This window comes from Semicossyphus pulcher, unplaced genomic scaffold (genome assembly GCF_022749685.1).
Source record: "Semicossyphus pulcher isolate SPU_LCO1_2020_fin unplaced genomic scaffold, fSemPul1.0.p SCAF_1, whole genome shotgun sequence".
NCBI lineage: Eukaryota > Metazoa > Chordata > Actinopteri > Labriformes > Labridae > Semicossyphus > Semicossyphus pulcher.
Window position 1 is genome coordinate 22,040,849 of NW_027211603.1, and position 18,005 is coordinate 22,058,853.

Genomic DNA, 18,005 nt, shown 5'->3' on the forward strand with positions numbered 1-18,005 from the left:
ATAACAAGCCCTGGAGTTTTTTTCTCCCCTCTCCTTTCTATTTTTTCTGTGTTACCTGTGTGGCCCGGCCTCTGCGCGAGCAGAGATACAGAGGCGACGTCTATTGGATGGTTTGGAAAGGTGAGGGCGGGACGCTGGGGTGAGTGCTGTAATATCATTGGACAGAGCTGTTGAATCAGGAAGTAATCTGGATAAAGGGCTGTATTACCTCCATGAGGCGCACTGCCGTTTCGCTTTGACAGAGTATAATCAACATTAACCAATTGCTAAATGCAAAAGCACTTAAAAGATATACCTACAGACATAGGGCGTCTCCAAATTTGATTTCAATTACTTTTGTACTTCTTCAAATGCAGACAAATTTGCAACAAGTAATAGTTTCAAAAAATGTGGCCTACTGTAGAGAGCATTTTTCTAAAAGCATTTAGACACCATGAAACTGTAGTTAATTGAGTTGTCTACCAGGATTTGTGAAGCCTGTATATATTTGTTGTCTATGATACTTCTTGTACCAGGTTTTTGTTGGTGTCCCAAGTTAAAGTATCAGCAGGCCTATATGTAGGCCCTTTTGGACAACATAGCCTATGCTATGTGTTTCAATGCTTTCTTCCGTGTCCTAGCATAAGAACTTTTCATGCCCAGAAATGAATACATTTTATTAAATTTAATACAGTTAAACACTGCAGACTTCTTCATCTTATATTGACTGTCTGTAAATTGTATTGGCAGAGGTTGTAAACATTCTTGTGGGATCTATAACAGCAAATTTTATCCTCTGGCTTATTTCATGAAATGTTTTTCAAATATATAAAAACACCTTCTTGCATAGTTGAAAGTTCTGTGTGTCAAAAAGGACTTGTACTGTGAGTTTTCTCTGATGTTTTGCAGATACAAACTGTGTGCAAAAATTCTGCCATCATCGGAGGGATTAACTCTAATTTACATCAACGTGGTAGAGTGTCTTTACCTTTGTTTGTTATGTAGTGTAGTTTAAAAGGTAGAAGGGAATGCATGAAGGACACATGGAAATGAGAAAGGGAGAATAGAGAAACACAGACACGTTATCATATTGAAAAAATTGGCACTTCAAAAGAGCAACAAAAGACAATCAAGAGTTTTCAATAACTTCACAGGTCCGTACTGGCCTGCTGGAGTTTTCACCGGTCTTTGGCCCAGTTCCCAGAATACCCTGTTTTGTTGCTCCTGACACTCCCAGCTCTGCTCGCTATGGGCCAGCAGACTGCAGTGAATGTGAGGCTTTTTGTCTCTTCACCTCCTTTCACTCATTTATATCCCCTAATGTCATGAGTAAGTCCCAGTGTCTCCTTCCTTTATGTGGAATCCTTTTTACCAGACGAACCAGTCTGATTAGTTAGAGGATCACACTGGGAAACATACATCTGAAATCCTAGACACATAGTGATATTTCCCTAAGAGTAAAGAACACTTGTCTTCATGACATCTAATAGTAGGCATGCTTAAACGTGTCATCTGTCTGTAGCACCAAAATGACAGCTCTTTCAGCAAGTGTAACTCATAAAAAAAGAAATTGAGAAAGCTGTATGAGACAGCATTGTACCCAGAAAATAACTGTGTCAGCGTCGGTGCTACTATCATGTGGTCAGTGCTGTTTGCAGGTCTTTTAGTAAGCCTGTGGTGAAAACAGTTTGTTACCAACACTTCTCAGTGAGCTTTTAGTCATCACTGTGGCAGGTCTCGTCCTGTGGTGTACTTTTAGTTGGGGGAAGTAAAGGTTGCATGTAAAGGGACGAAAGTAATTGGAATGCAAAATAAGTGATTGCTCAAACAGTACAGATATAAGTGTGCCTACATTATTTTGCCTTTCTAGCTAACAATGCAGCAATACTTACTAAATTAACTAACCTAAAACCATATTGTGATTTAACAAAGAATACATTGTTGGCCCATAGTATATATACTCATGCTGAAAGGCATTGGGAACTTTGGGTAAACACCACACTGCTCATATTGTCTCATTTATACCGGTGCTTCCTCATACTGTGAGAAAAGGTCTAGTGTGTCTCAGGGTCAGCTGTATTTTCTTGGGTGCTCTTGGGTGACACATATTTGTTTTGTCGCACCCTTTGCTCTCTGTTATTTTCCACTGTGACAGTTAAAATAATCCTGACTCAATAATATTCACAGGCTCCAAAGAAGTGACGACTGCTGTCACAGTGGGTTTACTCATTCCTCAGGTCAAGTCTTTATCACAGTGAGATGTCTCATAGTATCACAACATACAAATGACACTACAATGGGAAACGTATTTATGTCAATTCTTCCAGTTGTTTTAACCTTTTTTTTCTCTACAAAACTTGACATTTGCCTTGATTATGTGTGTAGAAGTCCACTTTGAGCTGCAGACAGGTCATGAACCATAGTTATTGATAGTTATTGTGTCAACCTGAAACCTTACCATGTATACAAAGAGGGTCTCTTTAGCTGCTGAGTGTCCACAATCATGTCATATAGAGTCTTATCATGATTATTTCCTGGATAGACAGACGTAAAAAATAAAAATAAAAACACCCTTAGTATGTATACATTTGGCATGTTTTCCTTTCTATTTTTAAGGTCCTTTTGTTTGTCTTTGCTCCATGTGCCTTAAGCTGAATGTACATCATATAGTGGGAAATTATGCGTAAACATTTTTAATAATACAAAATGTCAGCCACTTTAATGGCCCAACTCGGATTTGGTATAAAAATAATACACGTAAAAACACTTGATGGGATGGTGAATTTAACCAAACTGAGCTGATGTCAAACTCCATAAAAACACAGTGCCAGCGCCATCTACTGTTTGTGGTAGTTTGTTATTTACCTTTTTGCTTTATATGCTATAGTATGAGATTATAAAATTCTAACTCATATATGCTTTTTATCACTAAATAAGCTGACACTGAAGTCTTTAAAGTGCTGGTTTTTGAGTTTTATAAGACTGTGACGAACATTAAGACACGATTCCGCTTTTTGCTGCTCAGCGGAGGGAACATGCAGTTTTTCATTTTGCAATCTTTTCATCAAGAGGAAGTTGAAAGCATGAGTGTCGTCTGTAATAGGGTACCAGGACTTGATTTTATTTTTTACTATAGTTGTGCATTTTGGATTTTATAAAAGATTTAGAAAACACGTTAGTTGAAGTTGAGAACAGTTTTGTCGCATGCATCCACAATCATACAGTGGGACTTTAAGATAAATGAGATAAACAAACAGTAAGACTGTGTTGCAAAAGAGTGAAAAATAAGAAGTGGCAGATGCAACCACAGAATTACCCGCTGGCAACCTGTCTAATCTTTTTCCCACACTCACAAGCAAGTTTTATCATAACAAAATTAACAAAAGTTCCCTTTGGTAGCATCAACAAAACCATAAAAAAGACGTTTTTTTTTCCACAAAGAAGTATACATTGAGACATTATGCGTAAAGACTATATTGTACTTTTCACATATATACAGAATAAATCTAAGTACACAATATACAATATATTTATAAATATATGTTCACCGTTTAAAAAGACATATAAAACATGTTAAACATGTACAGAGTTGGACAAGTATTGCACAGATAAACTCCAACTTCCTCTTAATCTGTGTTGTAATTTCATAGAAAAAGAGCTTCATTAAAGGTAAAATTACATATACCTACATACACATCAATATCTACACAAACACACACAGCACAGGAAGTGCTCCACACATGTAATATCAGGATGGATTATTCTCACACATTTTAACTAAGATGTCCATTTGGTCTTTAGACGCAGACATGCACTGGGAGCTGTCGGTCTGGTTGCTCTGCCTCTTGGAAACAAAGGATAATTCTCTGTTGCCCTCGCCTGGGGAGGTGCTGGAGATGTGGCGGAAGAGCTTCTGGATGCCCGTGTCACGCAGGGAACTCCTGAAGGAGCGAGCTGCGAACATGTAGAGGATGGGGTTGACCGTGCTGCTTATAAAGACCATGGCTCCTGCAATGAAGGTCATGGTGTCCCTGACTGCCTCCAGGTTAGCTGCTGCGTCTTCCCCAATGGCCAGAATGATGAGAGAGAGGACATTTCCTATGTGATGGGGCGTCCAGCAGATGGCAAACACGACCACCACGCTGGCGATTAGGATGGTGGACTTGCGCTTTGACTTGAAAGTCATCTGAGTGATCCGGCTGCAAAGGCAACCATAGCAGACCACCAGGATGGAGAAGGGTAAAATGTAGCCCACCAGTGTCTCCAGCAGCACACATACCAGCTCCTGGGTTGGAGAAGAGTAGAGCCGGTACAGACAGTGGTCCTCACCAGAATCATTGTCTACCACCTGAGTCGGGATGACAGGAATGCTGAACAAGAACGCTACCGTCCACAGAGCCAGCAGAACTTTATTCAAAGCCTTTTTCCTCTTCCAACCAGCTGAGGCGAAGGGATACCGCACGGCCAGAAAGCGCTCCACACTCATGAGTGTGATGAGGAAGACGCTGCTGTACATACAGGCGTAGATCATGAATACCATGGCTTTGCAGGAGGCTTCTCCAAACACCCAGGAGTGGGCCAGGGAGTAGATCCACAGAGGCAGGGTGATGAGGACCAGCAGGTCAGCAGCAGCCATGTGCAGGATAAGCACCACGGTGTGGGAACGCTGCTTGACGTGTCTCAGAATAGTCCAGATCACCAGCAGGTTCCCCGGAGCTCCTACCAGGAAGGAGAGGCCGAGGATCACACAAGCCACCGCTGTCCCACCTTCAAACCCTTCGGGAGCCATTTTCTTTAAAGAAGACAGCTCAGATGAGAAGTTCATGGTGCGAGTGTGTGTGCTGACAATGGTGTCTGCATGAAAAGCAAAGCAAAACGCTGCACAAGCAAGTCTTCACTTCCCTTTAAGAATAGACAGGACAGGAAAGGGGTTTCCTCACAGGGCTATAAGAAACACACTGTGGTGATTCATGTATGTGTCATAGGGTCACAAAATGAGGCTTAAAAAAATTGTGCTCCAAGTTACTTAGAAAGGTGTTGAAATGCGTTTCTTTTTAAAAAAAAAGAAAGTGAAGTAATTTCTGAAATGACGTGTTTTCGCAAAGAGGCGAGAAGTCTATTCAAGTTGTTCTGTGTTAAAAGAAAATGAGACAGAATGATGATAATAATAATAATTCATGTAAGAAAACGGACACCTCAACAATTTTAATATACAGAACACATTACACTGTACAGGGTAAACTATTTATAAGTTTACAAATTATGATCTATTCACCTTATTTACACGGCAGCTGTTTTTCTCTGACATCATGCTCAGGATGGGAAGCTCAAACAGGCTACTGTTATGAGGTCATACTGCTGTTTCAGGTTGTAAGTCAATTAAAAGGAAACTTACAAAAAAATATTATAAACTGCTTTAGGGCTAATCGGTAATGAAAAGACAAAAGATAGAAAACTCCGGAAGGATCAAAGCAAACTTGATATGCTTTAGCTGCTAGAAAACACTTAATGTTAGCATTCAAACACTTATTACACGATTGGAAAGGTCCAGTGTGTTTTACTATTAGGCTTAATTAATACGCCAAAGATGTGTGTTGATATTTCAGAATTAAGGTTTGCCTTTTCTATTGTTTAAAACAATCAGACATTTATGTTAGCTAGGAAGCGGTTGAATGCTAACATTAGCTGGCGTCTAAATGTAGCTTAATAGCTTATCAACATTGATGTTTTACTTTGAAATATGGCCTGATGTCCTTACAGACTGTCACTATTGTCTTTTCTGTTGCTTATCAATTAGGAAGTGGTTAAAAGAAAAAAAGTCTGATTTCCAACATTTATACAACAATAAGGTTTTGTAACAGCATTTTAGGTTCTCACCCTGAGAGCAAACTCAGGGGAAAATGGCCGCCATTTGAATATGGAAAATAAAGCAATACATTATCATCACATTTGGGAAACATAAGTGCAGTCATGTGTTTGCTTTCAGTGACATCTAAGAGTTAATGTGAAACAAGGATAGGAGGTATATGTTAATATGAATCACAATACATACATTACAATGGTAAGCACCACATGTCACAAAAAAGCTTTCAGAACTGTAGATTATATAAAGGCCTCCATGGTAAAGTTTAGAAGACAGATGTCAAATCTTCTCTTCATCACAGCTTGAGGGTTTCTTCACACAGTCAGACATCAGCTCTACCTGTGTATTTGCTGCCCTCTGGCTGCTCTGATGTTGAACTACCAGCTCCCTGAGTTTTTGTGTGTGAGTGGCCATTTCCTGGAAAAGCCGGACCAGTCGGGACTCCTCGAGACTCCCTCGCAAGTTCCTCGCGAAGAAGGCGTACAACACAGGATTTAATGAGCTACTGATGAAAACAAGTGCACCTGAGCTAAAGACAAGACCTGCCGGCACACATTCACGATCTGTTCCTGATCTTAGGACGCAGAGCAGATCAATAATATTGATGACATGGTAAGGCAGCCAGCACAGTATGAAGGCTATCACAACAGTATGCACAAGAATCATGGATTTCTGTTTGGAGTTGAAGCTCATTTTCCTGAGCCGGGCAGCTACTAGACAGTAACAAATACTGAGAATGATAAAAGGGACTAGAAAGCCCACAAAGGTCTCTAGACATAACAAGGTGATCGCTAGAGTCCCAGAGCTATACTCTTGGATAAAACACTGCTCAGTTCCATCGCTTTCATCAGAAATTTGGCTCAGTAAAGAAGGCAGTCCTAGAAGCAAAGCAAGGAGCCACAAAAGTACAAGGCATCTGTTCAGAAGGCTCTTGGTCCAGTGCATCATCACAAACGGATAACAGATGGCTAAGAAGCGCTCCACGCTCATCATAGTGATGAAGAAGATGCTGCTGAACATGCACACGCTGACAACGTAAATCAAGGTCTTGCAGAAGGCTTTTCCAAACGCCCAGGTGTGAAACAAGGAGTAGATCCACAGAGGCAGGGTGATGAGGACCAGGAGGTCAGCAGCAGCTAGGTGCAGGATGAGCTCCACGGTGTGGGAACGCTGTTTGACGTGTCTCAGGATAGTCCAGACCACCAGCAGATTCCCCGGAGCTCCAGTCAGAAAGGACAGGCCCAGGAACACACAAGCCACCACTGTCCCACCTTCAAATCCATCAGGGAGCATATTCACTGAAGACGACTGCTCAGATGAGAGGTTCATGGTGTGAGTGTGTGTCCTGATGTCCGTATAAGCCAAGTGCTGTAGAAGCCAGTTTTCACTTCCCTTTAAGGATTTTAACCCTTCTCTCTCGTCTCTAGGTCAGGAAAGAAAGACACCTGAAACTAATAAATCCATATAGATGGCTGATCTAATTTTATTCAAACCTTCTGTTTCGTGTTCTATGACTAAAGTTTGATAAGCAACTTTATTACTCTGGAAGAATTTATATACATCTGACTGCAATGTAATGATTTACTTTGCGTGGCAAACAAAAGTCAAAGGTCTCTTAATCTTCCTCTTTTCAAACCCAGACTAAACCTCAGACCTGCCTCCTTCTTAAGAAATACGCACTTTCTTTTTGTGGTTTTGTGACTGTTGACATCCAGCATTGTCGTCATTATTGCTACCCTTTGCTCAGGGGTGTGTTTTGGAGACTTGCTGTTTTGTTTGTTTCGTTTCATGATAGATAAATAAATAAAAAATCCCTTCTTGTTCTTTCTTAAAATAATGTTATATCTTTCTCTTTCCCACAGGTTACCAGTAATGGCAGGCACTGATCAACCCATTTTTAAACATACCAGAAAACAGTAAAGGACTCATCACACTACTTTCAGAAATATTCCAGCAAAGCTAAAAGGAACTCAATAATTATTTTCTATGTTTTAGACGTTTATTTTTACATGATTCATTGAGTTATTGCTAATGTAGCTGATAAAAAGCTAAGCTAGTGCCCAAATTCTCCCCCAACAGCCTTTGCATTTGCATTTGTAACATTGCTTCCTCCCACTCACCTTATCTTTGGACTCTGTCAATTCCATTTGTTGCATTGAGTGCAACCATTTGAGTCGTTAATTATTACCATACACTGCCACTGACACAGAGAGACATCTTTGAAGTATTGTGAATTTGCTATTCTTCTGATTGACTGACATGTACTGCTTTCCCCTGTTTACCCAATCTTCTAGATAAGACTGAAGTAAAGCTACAGGAGTCAATTATGCTTTCAGTTTCAATTTTGGCATCTTTGGTCCACATTTTATGTGTACTGTGTTTATGTGACTGTAATCTGCCTTTTTGATACAGTGGAGTATCACAAGTTTAAGACTCAAAGACTCATAATTCATTCAAGCTATGCTGAGTTTTGCTTTAAAACAGATCCTTTCATGATTTAGGCCTACTTTCAGGGAATGACACTTAAGCCTACCTTTTTCTAACTTGAATGGGCACTGTGAAAAATTAGAGAGGAAATACAAAAGAGCAGGCAACGGTGTGCTAATAAGAATAGGACACAGTCATCTGAAAGGCCGTAGCCTGTAACATTTGGTTATAAGATAGCATACGACTTATCTTTGAGAAGAACACTGTTAGGAACCAGAAACTGTAGAATACTTGTAATTTGCAGGAAATATGTAAGAAACAAAGAACATGTTGGAAGAAATTAAAAGAGGGAAGGTTTAAAGAGAATACTGAAGAGTGTTTAAATAGACAAGGCAGAAGATAGGTCAGCTTCCTAATGATTACTGGACTGATGTAAAAACTGCACACCGGAGAGTTAACGCGCGCCAGAAGATGGCGGTAATGCGCAACAGGCTACAAGCTGCTGTTACATCACAAAGAAGGCGTAGAAGAAGAAGCAGCTTCCCCTCAGCTAGCTGCCTGATCGGTGAAGTAAACATGACGATGTTGTCAACTCCGATATTCTCAGTGCAGCTGCATTAAAAGTAACGCACTGAATACGGCAACGAACGCTGGATATTATTTTCGACAAAATTAGTGTCAAACTGTAAGTAACGATTTTTTAAGTTGAAGTCTGGTGTTTGCTAACCAGGGCTAGCTACCTAGCTTTTAATAGCGAACAAGTAAGCTAGTATTAGGTAACCTAACGTTAGCCAGGTAAATGGCTAATGTTAGGGGCGTGAACTGCTAACAGCGTTAACACCATTAGGGTATTTTTATTAGGCAGTTTGTATTTGGTTCACTGTTTCGAGTCACCCAAGTTTTTACTCCTAGTTAAAATGTACACCTCAAGTCCCTGTAGTGAGTTAACGTAAAGTTAGCCTTGCTTGAGAACCCAGCGTAGCTTAGCTAACACATTCAGATGTAACGTTAGCCTTCTAACATCTTTGTTAAAATAAAAACAACAAATTTGCACCTGTTTTCAACTGACTACTCTAAAATAATTACTTAATTAAACGCGCAGTTGCCACGATCGACTGCTAACACTTTTGTTGCTAGGTTACTTATGGAACGTTCTAAAGCTAATGTAAACGCCCGGTTAGAAAAGTTCGGTTAACGCTTTTTAACCCACTTCTACTCTCACAGGTCGTTTGAGCTCTTGGATCAGGACCAACGCATTTTTAACAAGTTGAGGAGTGGACATTAAACACTGCAATGCCTCTGCTGTTTTTGGAGAGGTTTCCTTGGCCCAGCCTGCAGACCTACACAGCACTGAGTGTGGCTTTGCTTGCTGGCAGCATCTTCAGTGCCTACACCACGGTGACGGACCCGGGGTTTGGGGCCTTGGAAACTGAGGAAACACCAGCTCCATCCGATGTAGATATTGAACATCTAAGCAATGAAATTAGTAACACTGAATTGGCAACCACTGTCCTGTGGTATCTTGTCACGGACAGTCTCTTTGTATGGGTAAGTTTGGTCGAGTTTAGGCCTCTGTGGTCCTTGAAAAGATGATGTTCTCACAAAGCCTAATTTTCACCTTCTTTTTTGTACTCTACTAGGTCTTAGTCAACACATCCTGCTGCTCTTTGATGCTTTTAGCTAAAATGATTCAGTATGTGGTCTTTGGCCCACTTAGAGTCAGCGAGAAGCAGGTAAGTCTGTGTTTACCTGTTTAAAAGATCAATGCTGATACTTTAAGCCTGGAGTTATTTACCTCTCATTTTGCATCTTGTTTTCTTTGTGTTTGCTCCTCAGCATTTGAAGGATAAATTCTGGAACTTCATCTTCTACAAGTTTATTTTCATCTTTGGCGTATTGAATGTACAGACAGTGGAGGAGGTGGTCATGTGGTGTTTGTGGTTCTCTACCTTGGTTTTTCTCCACCTCATGGTGCAGCTCTGCAAAGACAGATTTGAATATGTAAGTATTTAAAACTTAACTTAAATTCTTTCAGTGCCTGAAACCACAAGTAAGAATAGATTATATTGGGACCAAGGGCAGGGCAATTATCCAGAATGTTTTAATTATTGACTTCATGAATAGAATTAGTTCCTAGTATACAATTTTCCTTTGAAATTCCATTGAGAATAGGTCCAGTAATGATATTATACTTTATGTTCAACCAACCATCAGCTGACAATACAACCTGGTACTGTATAAACCTCTTTGGGTCCTAATGTAAGTTATCAGTACCAACATATCAGAAATAGGCCACTGAATGTAAAGACATTTATTTTTTCATAGTAAGGTCATTTCATAGTGACTTTGAGGCACTTTTATGAAGCAGGTATAGGGATATATACTGTGAACACATACAGTATACAGCTATAGTTTGTACATAAAAGTGTATTTGCAACATGTTGTCTATTTTATTGCTATGAGATATTGCAAAGTTATTATGGTTGGGTTAAATGTCCCTGTATGAAACCTGTTTCTACTTGTGCTAGACTTGAAACATGATAGAACTAGACCTACATTCTTTGGACTTGCCTTGTTACTTATAAGGACTGTCAGTAAATGCAAAATAGGAAAAATCCTGGCATCTGAAAACCACTGTTTAATGAGCTTTGAAACTTTATAAAGTCTCTATGAACTATTTTCTTTTAAAAGGGCTGAGTGTCCTCAAAACGTCTGAGCGTGACTGTACTCATTTCACTCCTGGTTCTATAAATAGTTCCTTGTACTGGCTTGTTAGGTCACTGATACAGTCTCAGTTGCTACATTGACACGACCCTGTATCAGATAGAGCTCTGTGTGTTGGGGTAAACAAAATATCAGATTTAAGCAGCTCCATGCAAGTAATGAAATTTAAAACGGGAATTAAGTTGGTCTGTTGCCCATGTTATAACGCAGACAGGCTTAGTGTACCAGAAGGTCATTAGTGCTTATGATGCTGTGTGTGAATGCCCAATGCTGCGGTTGGCTGTGTGTTTAGATCTGCTTGTTTAAAGCTCGTTTTGGGTTGAAGTCTATCAGTTGGTGTAGCACAGCTGTCTTCCTGTTTCTGTTTGTTCTTGCTTTTGGGTAAAAATCATATATGTAGGTCAAATTGCAAGAGTTGATCCTTTAGGTATAACCTGTTGTCAGTGTGCTGGGGAAACCTTTTGGTTTAAAGTTAAAATTAATGTAATCTATATTATTTTTTCCAGCTCAGCTGTTTTGATGTTTGTAATGACACTGTAGACAATGTTAGCTGTCATTATAGCGTTATTTTACCAGATGTTTTGGAGGTTATGTGCAGAGTTTATTCACTTAAAATGTTAAAGCACATTTTGCAGTAAAAATGCCCTTTGAATATGGTATTGAGCCAGATACTGAAACAATCTTATTGATCATTGTTTAGATGTTTGTGTGCATGTGTGTCTGTGTGCAGTTTTACAGAAAAAAACTTATGTTCGTTGTTGGCTGAATTAATTAGTTTGATGATGGAATATTCCCTTTTTGAATGCATTTTTGTATATTCCATGTCCATGCCATCAACAGTTGCATTTTTTACGAACATCTTCCTGCAGGATTTATATTTTTGGTTTTATCATATTCTTCAAGAACCAGAGTGTCTAATATTAGATTGTGAGCATGAATAAATAGACATCCACAACCGACACCAGTTTTGGAAGAAGACATGGAAAAACTCTCATTTGAAAAAGCTGCAAACCACTAAAGATACACTTTTTGTTCCCTACAGCTGTCGTTCTCGCCCTCTACTCCCATGAACAGCCATGTGCGGGTGCTTTGTCTGCTGGTCTCCCTGCTGCTGGACTGCTGTGGCCTGGCTGTGGTCTGTGGTCTGCTGGGAGCTTCCCATGGCATGCATACCCTCTCCTTTATGGCAGCAGAGGTGAGAACCCTTGAGCCACAGCTGTATAAAAATATGTGGCATTTTGTTCTCAATAAGCACAAATACTTCATAAAACATATGTCTAGGCCCATTTATTTCTTTAAGATATATAGTTTTATTTGACATGCTCATACGGTCCAAATGTCAAAATGTTTCCTGTGGGGGAAAAAAGGCTTATGTATGTCATACATTGCGGAACGCATTGGGAAAAAAAGGGTAGTTTAATCTATTAATCATACAAATAATCTCTGTACCATTTGAACCACAGAACATACCTTTCTCATTTTGTTCAGATAGTTATGATGATTTAAAAAAACAACAGTTTTTTCACATTTTGGATTGTTTTATATAAGAAGTAGAAAACAAGAATGATATAGTTTTCTCCTGTGTACTTTTTGTCTTCAGTGTCTGCTGGTCACAGTACGCACGGGGCATGTCATCATGCGGTAAGTCCCTTTTAAGCCTCCTTCCACATGTAGGCCTATTCATACAGCAGGATGACATAGCTTGTTCAGATTTAGAATCAGGGGCTAATGTTACATTAGCAGCAGTGTGAAAGGCGTCTTTGTCCATAAGAGGTCGGCTATGATTGCACAAGCAGCAGAAAAACTCTTATCAGATACAGTAGCGCTTGTAAACTGCTGTCAGATACAGTGCTGTCGCTTGGTGTTTTTTTGTTTTTATATTCTCTCCTTGGTTTGTTTTAACCTTCGTTACTACACTCCCTTAATTCAACTCCTTCTTTTTTTAACCAAGCATATTGACAGAAGCAATGTACATAGAATAATGGTAAACCAGTTTCATGATTTACATAGTCTTTAGATTTCTTTTCCTTTTTAAATGAATATAATGCCAATGCCTTTGTACCAACATATTTTTACACTGTCTTTGTGTCATAAGGAGCATCTTGTGTCCAAGAAAAGGACCTCATCATTAACCATTCCTGCTAAATGTTACCCATGTTTCATGGCCTAAATGTCGTCTCACAGATACTCCATTCATCTTTGGGATCTGAACCATCCAGGGACCTGGGAGAGTAAGGGAACATACGTCTACTACACAGACTTCATCATGGAACTGGCTATGCTTTTCTTGGACCTCGTACATCATATCCATATGCTGGTGAGACACAGACAGAACAGGTGCTGCCAATGTGGTATCTCTCTGTCTTTGTTTGCTCCCCTAACCTTTAATCTTTCTGTCCACATGTCTCTCATTAGCTATTTGGGAACATCTGGCTGTCCATGGCAAGCTTGGTTATCTTCATGCAGCTGCGGTATCTCTTTCACGAGGTCCAGCGCCGTGTGCGCCGACACAAGAACTACCTTCGTGTCATTAATAACATGGAGGCCAGGTGATAATATATATTTTGTTGAACTGTTTTTCCCTATTTACCTCCTGGTTTTTGGTCTTTGAAATCTTGTATTGCCATCAACCCTTAGTGGTTTCATCATTATTTGTACAAACTGTGAACTCTTATTTGTGCAGATTTGCTGTTGCAACAGCAGAGGAACTGGCAGCTAATGATGATGATTGTGCCATCTGTTGGGATGCCATGTTAACAGCACGCAAACTACCCTGTGGCCATCTTTTCCACAAGTAAGGCGTGTTCAATCAGCAGGAGTTGCTACCATACATAATGCCTAATAAGAGTTTATCTTCACCAAAATAATAAAGATGGCTGCTCTGCAGACTTTTATCTGCTACCTTTGAGTTACAACAGTTTGTTGAAGATTCTCAGCCTGTTTAAGATCAGTAGACTTGTTCTGAGCCCTGAAATTGTGAGTGTGTGTCTTTCCAGCTCGTGTTTACGCTCATGGCTGGAGCAGGACACATCATGTCCAACATGTCGGAAATCACTGAACATTAGTGGCGACAGCGGCCAGGCGAGGGGCCAGCAGCAGGGCGGGGGTTTGGAAGACAACATCGGCCAAGTAGGAGCTGCGGCTGATGCTAGACCACATATCAACCAACACAATCACTTCTTCCACTTTGATGGTGAGTCTGACAGAAGACATCTGGCTGTGGAGTTACATTACATCAGATAAGCTGGGTGTGGTGATGAATTATTAAGCCCAAACATTCTCTTACAGGATCTCGCATAGCCAGCTGGCTGCCCAGTTTCTCAGTGGAAGTGATGCACACGACCAACATCTTGGGCATCGCACAGGCTAACAACTCCCAGCTCATGGCCATGGTGACTTTCTTGATACTTTATTTGCATCAAATCAATGTTGCCATAACCCTTCCCTGTCCCACCCTTCACTCCCTGTTTCGCTGCAATGTTGCCTTGGTTGTGTACCCTGGACAGATGCTTTTAATATCCTTCCTTCATCAAGGGGTGAAGGAAAATATTGATACACTTAAGCACATGCAAAACATTAATTTATTTAGGCAAATGATCATTTCTTTGCTCAGACTGCACAAAAGGTATTGCTATGATGTTGGATTGTACGGGGGGGGGACTTTCATAAATTCAAATTTAGATCCTACTGTTCTGATTTTGTAAAAGATTAAACTTGTTTTACTTAAAGTGTAAAGAATGCACAATCATATGCATAAAATCTGGCACTTGTCCAAAATAAGATCTTTTTCCTCGCCTAGTATCACGATAAATTTAAATATTATATTCATCAGGCCCATCAGGTCCAGGAGATGTTCCCTCAGGTGCCCTCCTACCTGGTAATGCAGGACCTGCAGCTGACCCGCTCAGTTGAGGTGACCACTGACAACATCCTGGAGGGACGCATCCAGGTGCCCTTCCCCACACAGGTCAGGCTGTTATATGTCATTATATTATTAATTTGTCAGAAAGAGCTTATCCTAATTTCTTCAGAAACTTGTGCAGTGCTTCCTTGCTCTTTTTTTTATATAGATAATATTCCTGTGGTTTTTCTTGAAGGCTGAATGCAACAATCATGTAACTTATTTATGCTGTGTTCCTTCCCTAGGCGATAGAGCGTGGCCCTATACAAGTGAACCCTTCAGCAGATGAGCAGCCAGGGCCCAGTGGAGGAGATGAGCAGGGCCTCAGTGAGGCAGACAACATGGAGATCAGAGGAGGTCGCTTCTCTAAGTCGGCAGAGGAGAGGCAAAAGATGTTGAAGCAGAGGAAAGAAGAAATGCTCCAGCAGGCACGCAGGTTGGTACACTGCTGTTTGGAGCTTTCTACCTAACCGGCAGGTGTGCTTAGCTACGTTTTAAATCCGAAAGAAGTTCAATTAACAATAAAGTATATATTTCTTTAGCTTTTTTCTTCAGCAAAATTCTCTAGGGCAGGACCGTGACCAGACTTGATGGATTTTACATAATAGCTTAGCTTAGTTATGTTTGCGTAAAAATAGACCTTGCAACACAGAGCTCAGTCTGTGAACCAAAGCTGAACAAATAAAATGTTTAAAGGTCATCTTTCTTTGGCTGCCAGAATAGCCGAAAGGCCCAGTCATACACAACTAACAAGCTGTTATGATGTTTTTTATGTGAATATGATGTTTCTTTTTATTTTTTTTATTTGATCACTTATGGGAGAGATTCCGGGTTCCGTTCCCAATGATCTTGCATTTTCTGTAGCCTTGATATTATGTTGTTTCTTACTTCCTGTAGGAAATATCTTAACAAGAGTCCAGAGGACCAGGATGAGGATTTGCCTGGACTCGAGGAGGACATTATTCCTGATTTGGACATGACTATGCTGAGACGTAGAACCATGGCAGCAGCTGCAGAGAGACGCATGCAGAATCACCAGGACCCAGCACCCTGAGACCCGGATTGGCCTCAGCAGAAGAGTCATCGTCCCAAGATGCACCGACAGAGCTATTTCGCCCGCCCCCATTCTTCCATTTGGTGTACAGTCAGTGGTCATCAACTTCTCAAAACGAAAATTTAAAGCATCGCAAACATGGCCCTTGGGACTGTTCTGGGCTGCCTAAATACAGTGGGACTATTGTGAATGGTATTGGTAATGGAGTATTTTGAGCATTATATAAATTGATGGGTGCAAGGCAAGCAATGCAAGGTTGCATTACCCTTTATTCACGTGCCACACATTGCAACCACCAGCTTCAGTGGGGAGTCGATATCTGCGATTATTGGGACTGACTGTCAAAAAAAGCATGCTTCGTTTTCAGAAGAGTCTTTCATGCGAGGGGTTTGAAGGTTTCAGTGGTAGGTAAAGTTATTTGGGTCTTTGTTTTTCTTTTATCAAGATGTTTTTGTTTTGTTTTGTTTTTCATTTGTTTTGCTCATGATGGAAAGATACATATTCTGGATGAAGAAACTCATCTGTCTGTCTGTCTATCATTATTTTATGAGTTTCAACTGTGAATTAAGTTTAGGCAAAATAACAGGTTTTTATTTCTTACCTTGGAGTAAGAGAATGTCACTTTAGTATTGTTCAGCCTTTCTGTCAAATATGAATGTTTCTATCAAATAATGCTGCAAACAAAGTGTTTTTGACCCGCATGGGTTGTTCTGTATTTAGTGTTTAATATCACCCACTGCAAACAGTTTGCATTTTGTTATTTAACAAGGGGGGAGTGGGCATGTCAATATTTGTTTTCTAATACCGTTTCCTTGAGATGCAAAGAGGATGTGTTACATTTTGTACAAGTACAATGGGTGTCATCCTCTTAGTCCTTCTTAAATTTCCCTCTTTTAGTGAGCAGTTTGCTCTGAATAAGAAAATGTTATTTTCCACTGAGTATAATAATGGGCTCCTTGGTCTGTGTGATGCGTGTCCATCATTTTGGAATGTTTTACGTGTCAATCGTTTCACTCTCTGACAGCTGGACTTGCTGGATGGTCTTTTGAACACTCAAGACATAACAACAAATCCAGGTGCCTTTGACCTAATATTTCTAGATAGATGATGGTTTAAACAACTTAGAGTCTTTATGAAGAAAAATTGAGGGTGTTTCATTTTGTTTGGTTTTTGTCTACTCACATTGAGGATTGCTAATTTAAAAAAGTCATACCAGCGATGAACATGATGATCCTTTGCTCAAAGATCTTAAATGATAATTTACAGCAATGTACAACACAGACTTGGCCCTTGAAACATTTTTGGTTATTTCAAATTCCGCTGAATCTGTTGCTGGTTGAGACATATCTACAGACACAGTGTATTATTGATTGTTTGAGTTCTCGCTATTACAGTTCAAGGGCAATTCGGGTGAGATATGCATGAATCTAGACAAGTGCTTTTGTTTCCTTCCACTTTATCCCAAAGAGCAGCCTACAAACTTCCACTAAAACGCTGAAGTGTTGTGATCTTTATTGTGTGTTTATTTTATTGCTCAAACTCTGTTTGGGGGTGTTGTAAGAAGATATGATATATTATTTAGATTTCTTATTTCACTTTGTCATAATGCAAAAAAACAAAACAATTGGACTATCTTGTTTTTGCTTTGGATTTTTTCAGCCAGTTATTTAACAGTTTAATATCCATGATATATTTTCTTATTCATGGGTTAGCTTTCATAACCATCACGTATTTAATCAGAACTGAAATACTATTTTGGACTGAGCTTTCCTGTATTTTGTGCCTGAATCGAAAATTGTTTCAGTTATGGATAATTTCTGTAAATCTAGTTTTTGTAAAATATGTTAATACAAAAGACTCAATAAACAGAGCTTCTACAGCCTTTTAACAAAATATAGTTATTTAATCTTCTGAAGATAAGCCCAACTGACTTTGTCGATGTAAACTCCCTTTGTCCCCACTTGGCAAACACAGAGACTGCTGCAGACCTTTGGGCCATTGTATAGTATAATACTGAATGGTAGTGGCCAGATTTTTATATTCTGGACCTTTGACTT

The 18,005-nt window shown here is 39.9% G+C and overlaps 3 protein-coding genes across 3 annotated transcripts; 1 reads left to right on the forward strand and 2 right to left on the reverse strand.

Annotated features, from left to right (window-relative positions):
• Positions 1-3,074: 3,074 nt before the first annotated feature.
• LOC138591474 (leukotriene B4 receptor 1) lies at positions 3,075-4,815 on the reverse strand. Its single transcript, XM_069662092.1, has one exon. It carries the CDS (start codon positions 4,802-4,804, stop codon positions 3,728-3,730), a length of 1,077 nt encoding a protein of 358 aa, XP_069518193.1. The 5' UTR covers positions 4,805-4,815; the 3' UTR covers positions 3,075-3,727.
• Positions 4,816-6,061: 1,246 nt separating this feature from the next.
• On the reverse strand, positions 6,062-7,171 carry LOC138592547 (leukotriene B4 receptor 1-like). Its single transcript, XM_069663383.1, has one exon. It carries the CDS (start codon positions 7,169-7,171, stop codon positions 6,122-6,124), a length of 1,050 nt encoding a protein of 349 aa, XP_069519484.1. The 3' UTR covers positions 6,062-6,121.
• A 1,630-nt stretch (positions 7,172-8,801) lies between these two features.
• On the forward strand, positions 8,802-17,840 carry LOC138585259 (E3 ubiquitin-protein ligase AMFR-like). Its single transcript, XM_069657551.1, has 14 exons — positions 8,802-8,954; positions 9,494-9,817; positions 9,910-10,002; positions 10,106-10,270; positions 12,036-12,188; positions 12,594-12,634; positions 13,178-13,310; positions 13,409-13,542; positions 13,677-13,787; positions 13,990-14,186; positions 14,282-14,385; positions 14,826-14,960; positions 15,140-15,330; positions 15,792-17,840. The coding sequence occupies exons 2-14, from the start codon at positions 9,563-9,565 to the stop codon at positions 15,946-15,948; spliced, it is 1,869 nt and encodes a 622-aa protein (XP_069513652.1). The 5' UTR covers positions 8,802-8,954; positions 9,494-9,562; the 3' UTR covers positions 15,949-17,840.
• The last annotated feature ends 165 nt before the right edge of the window (positions 17,841-18,005 follow it).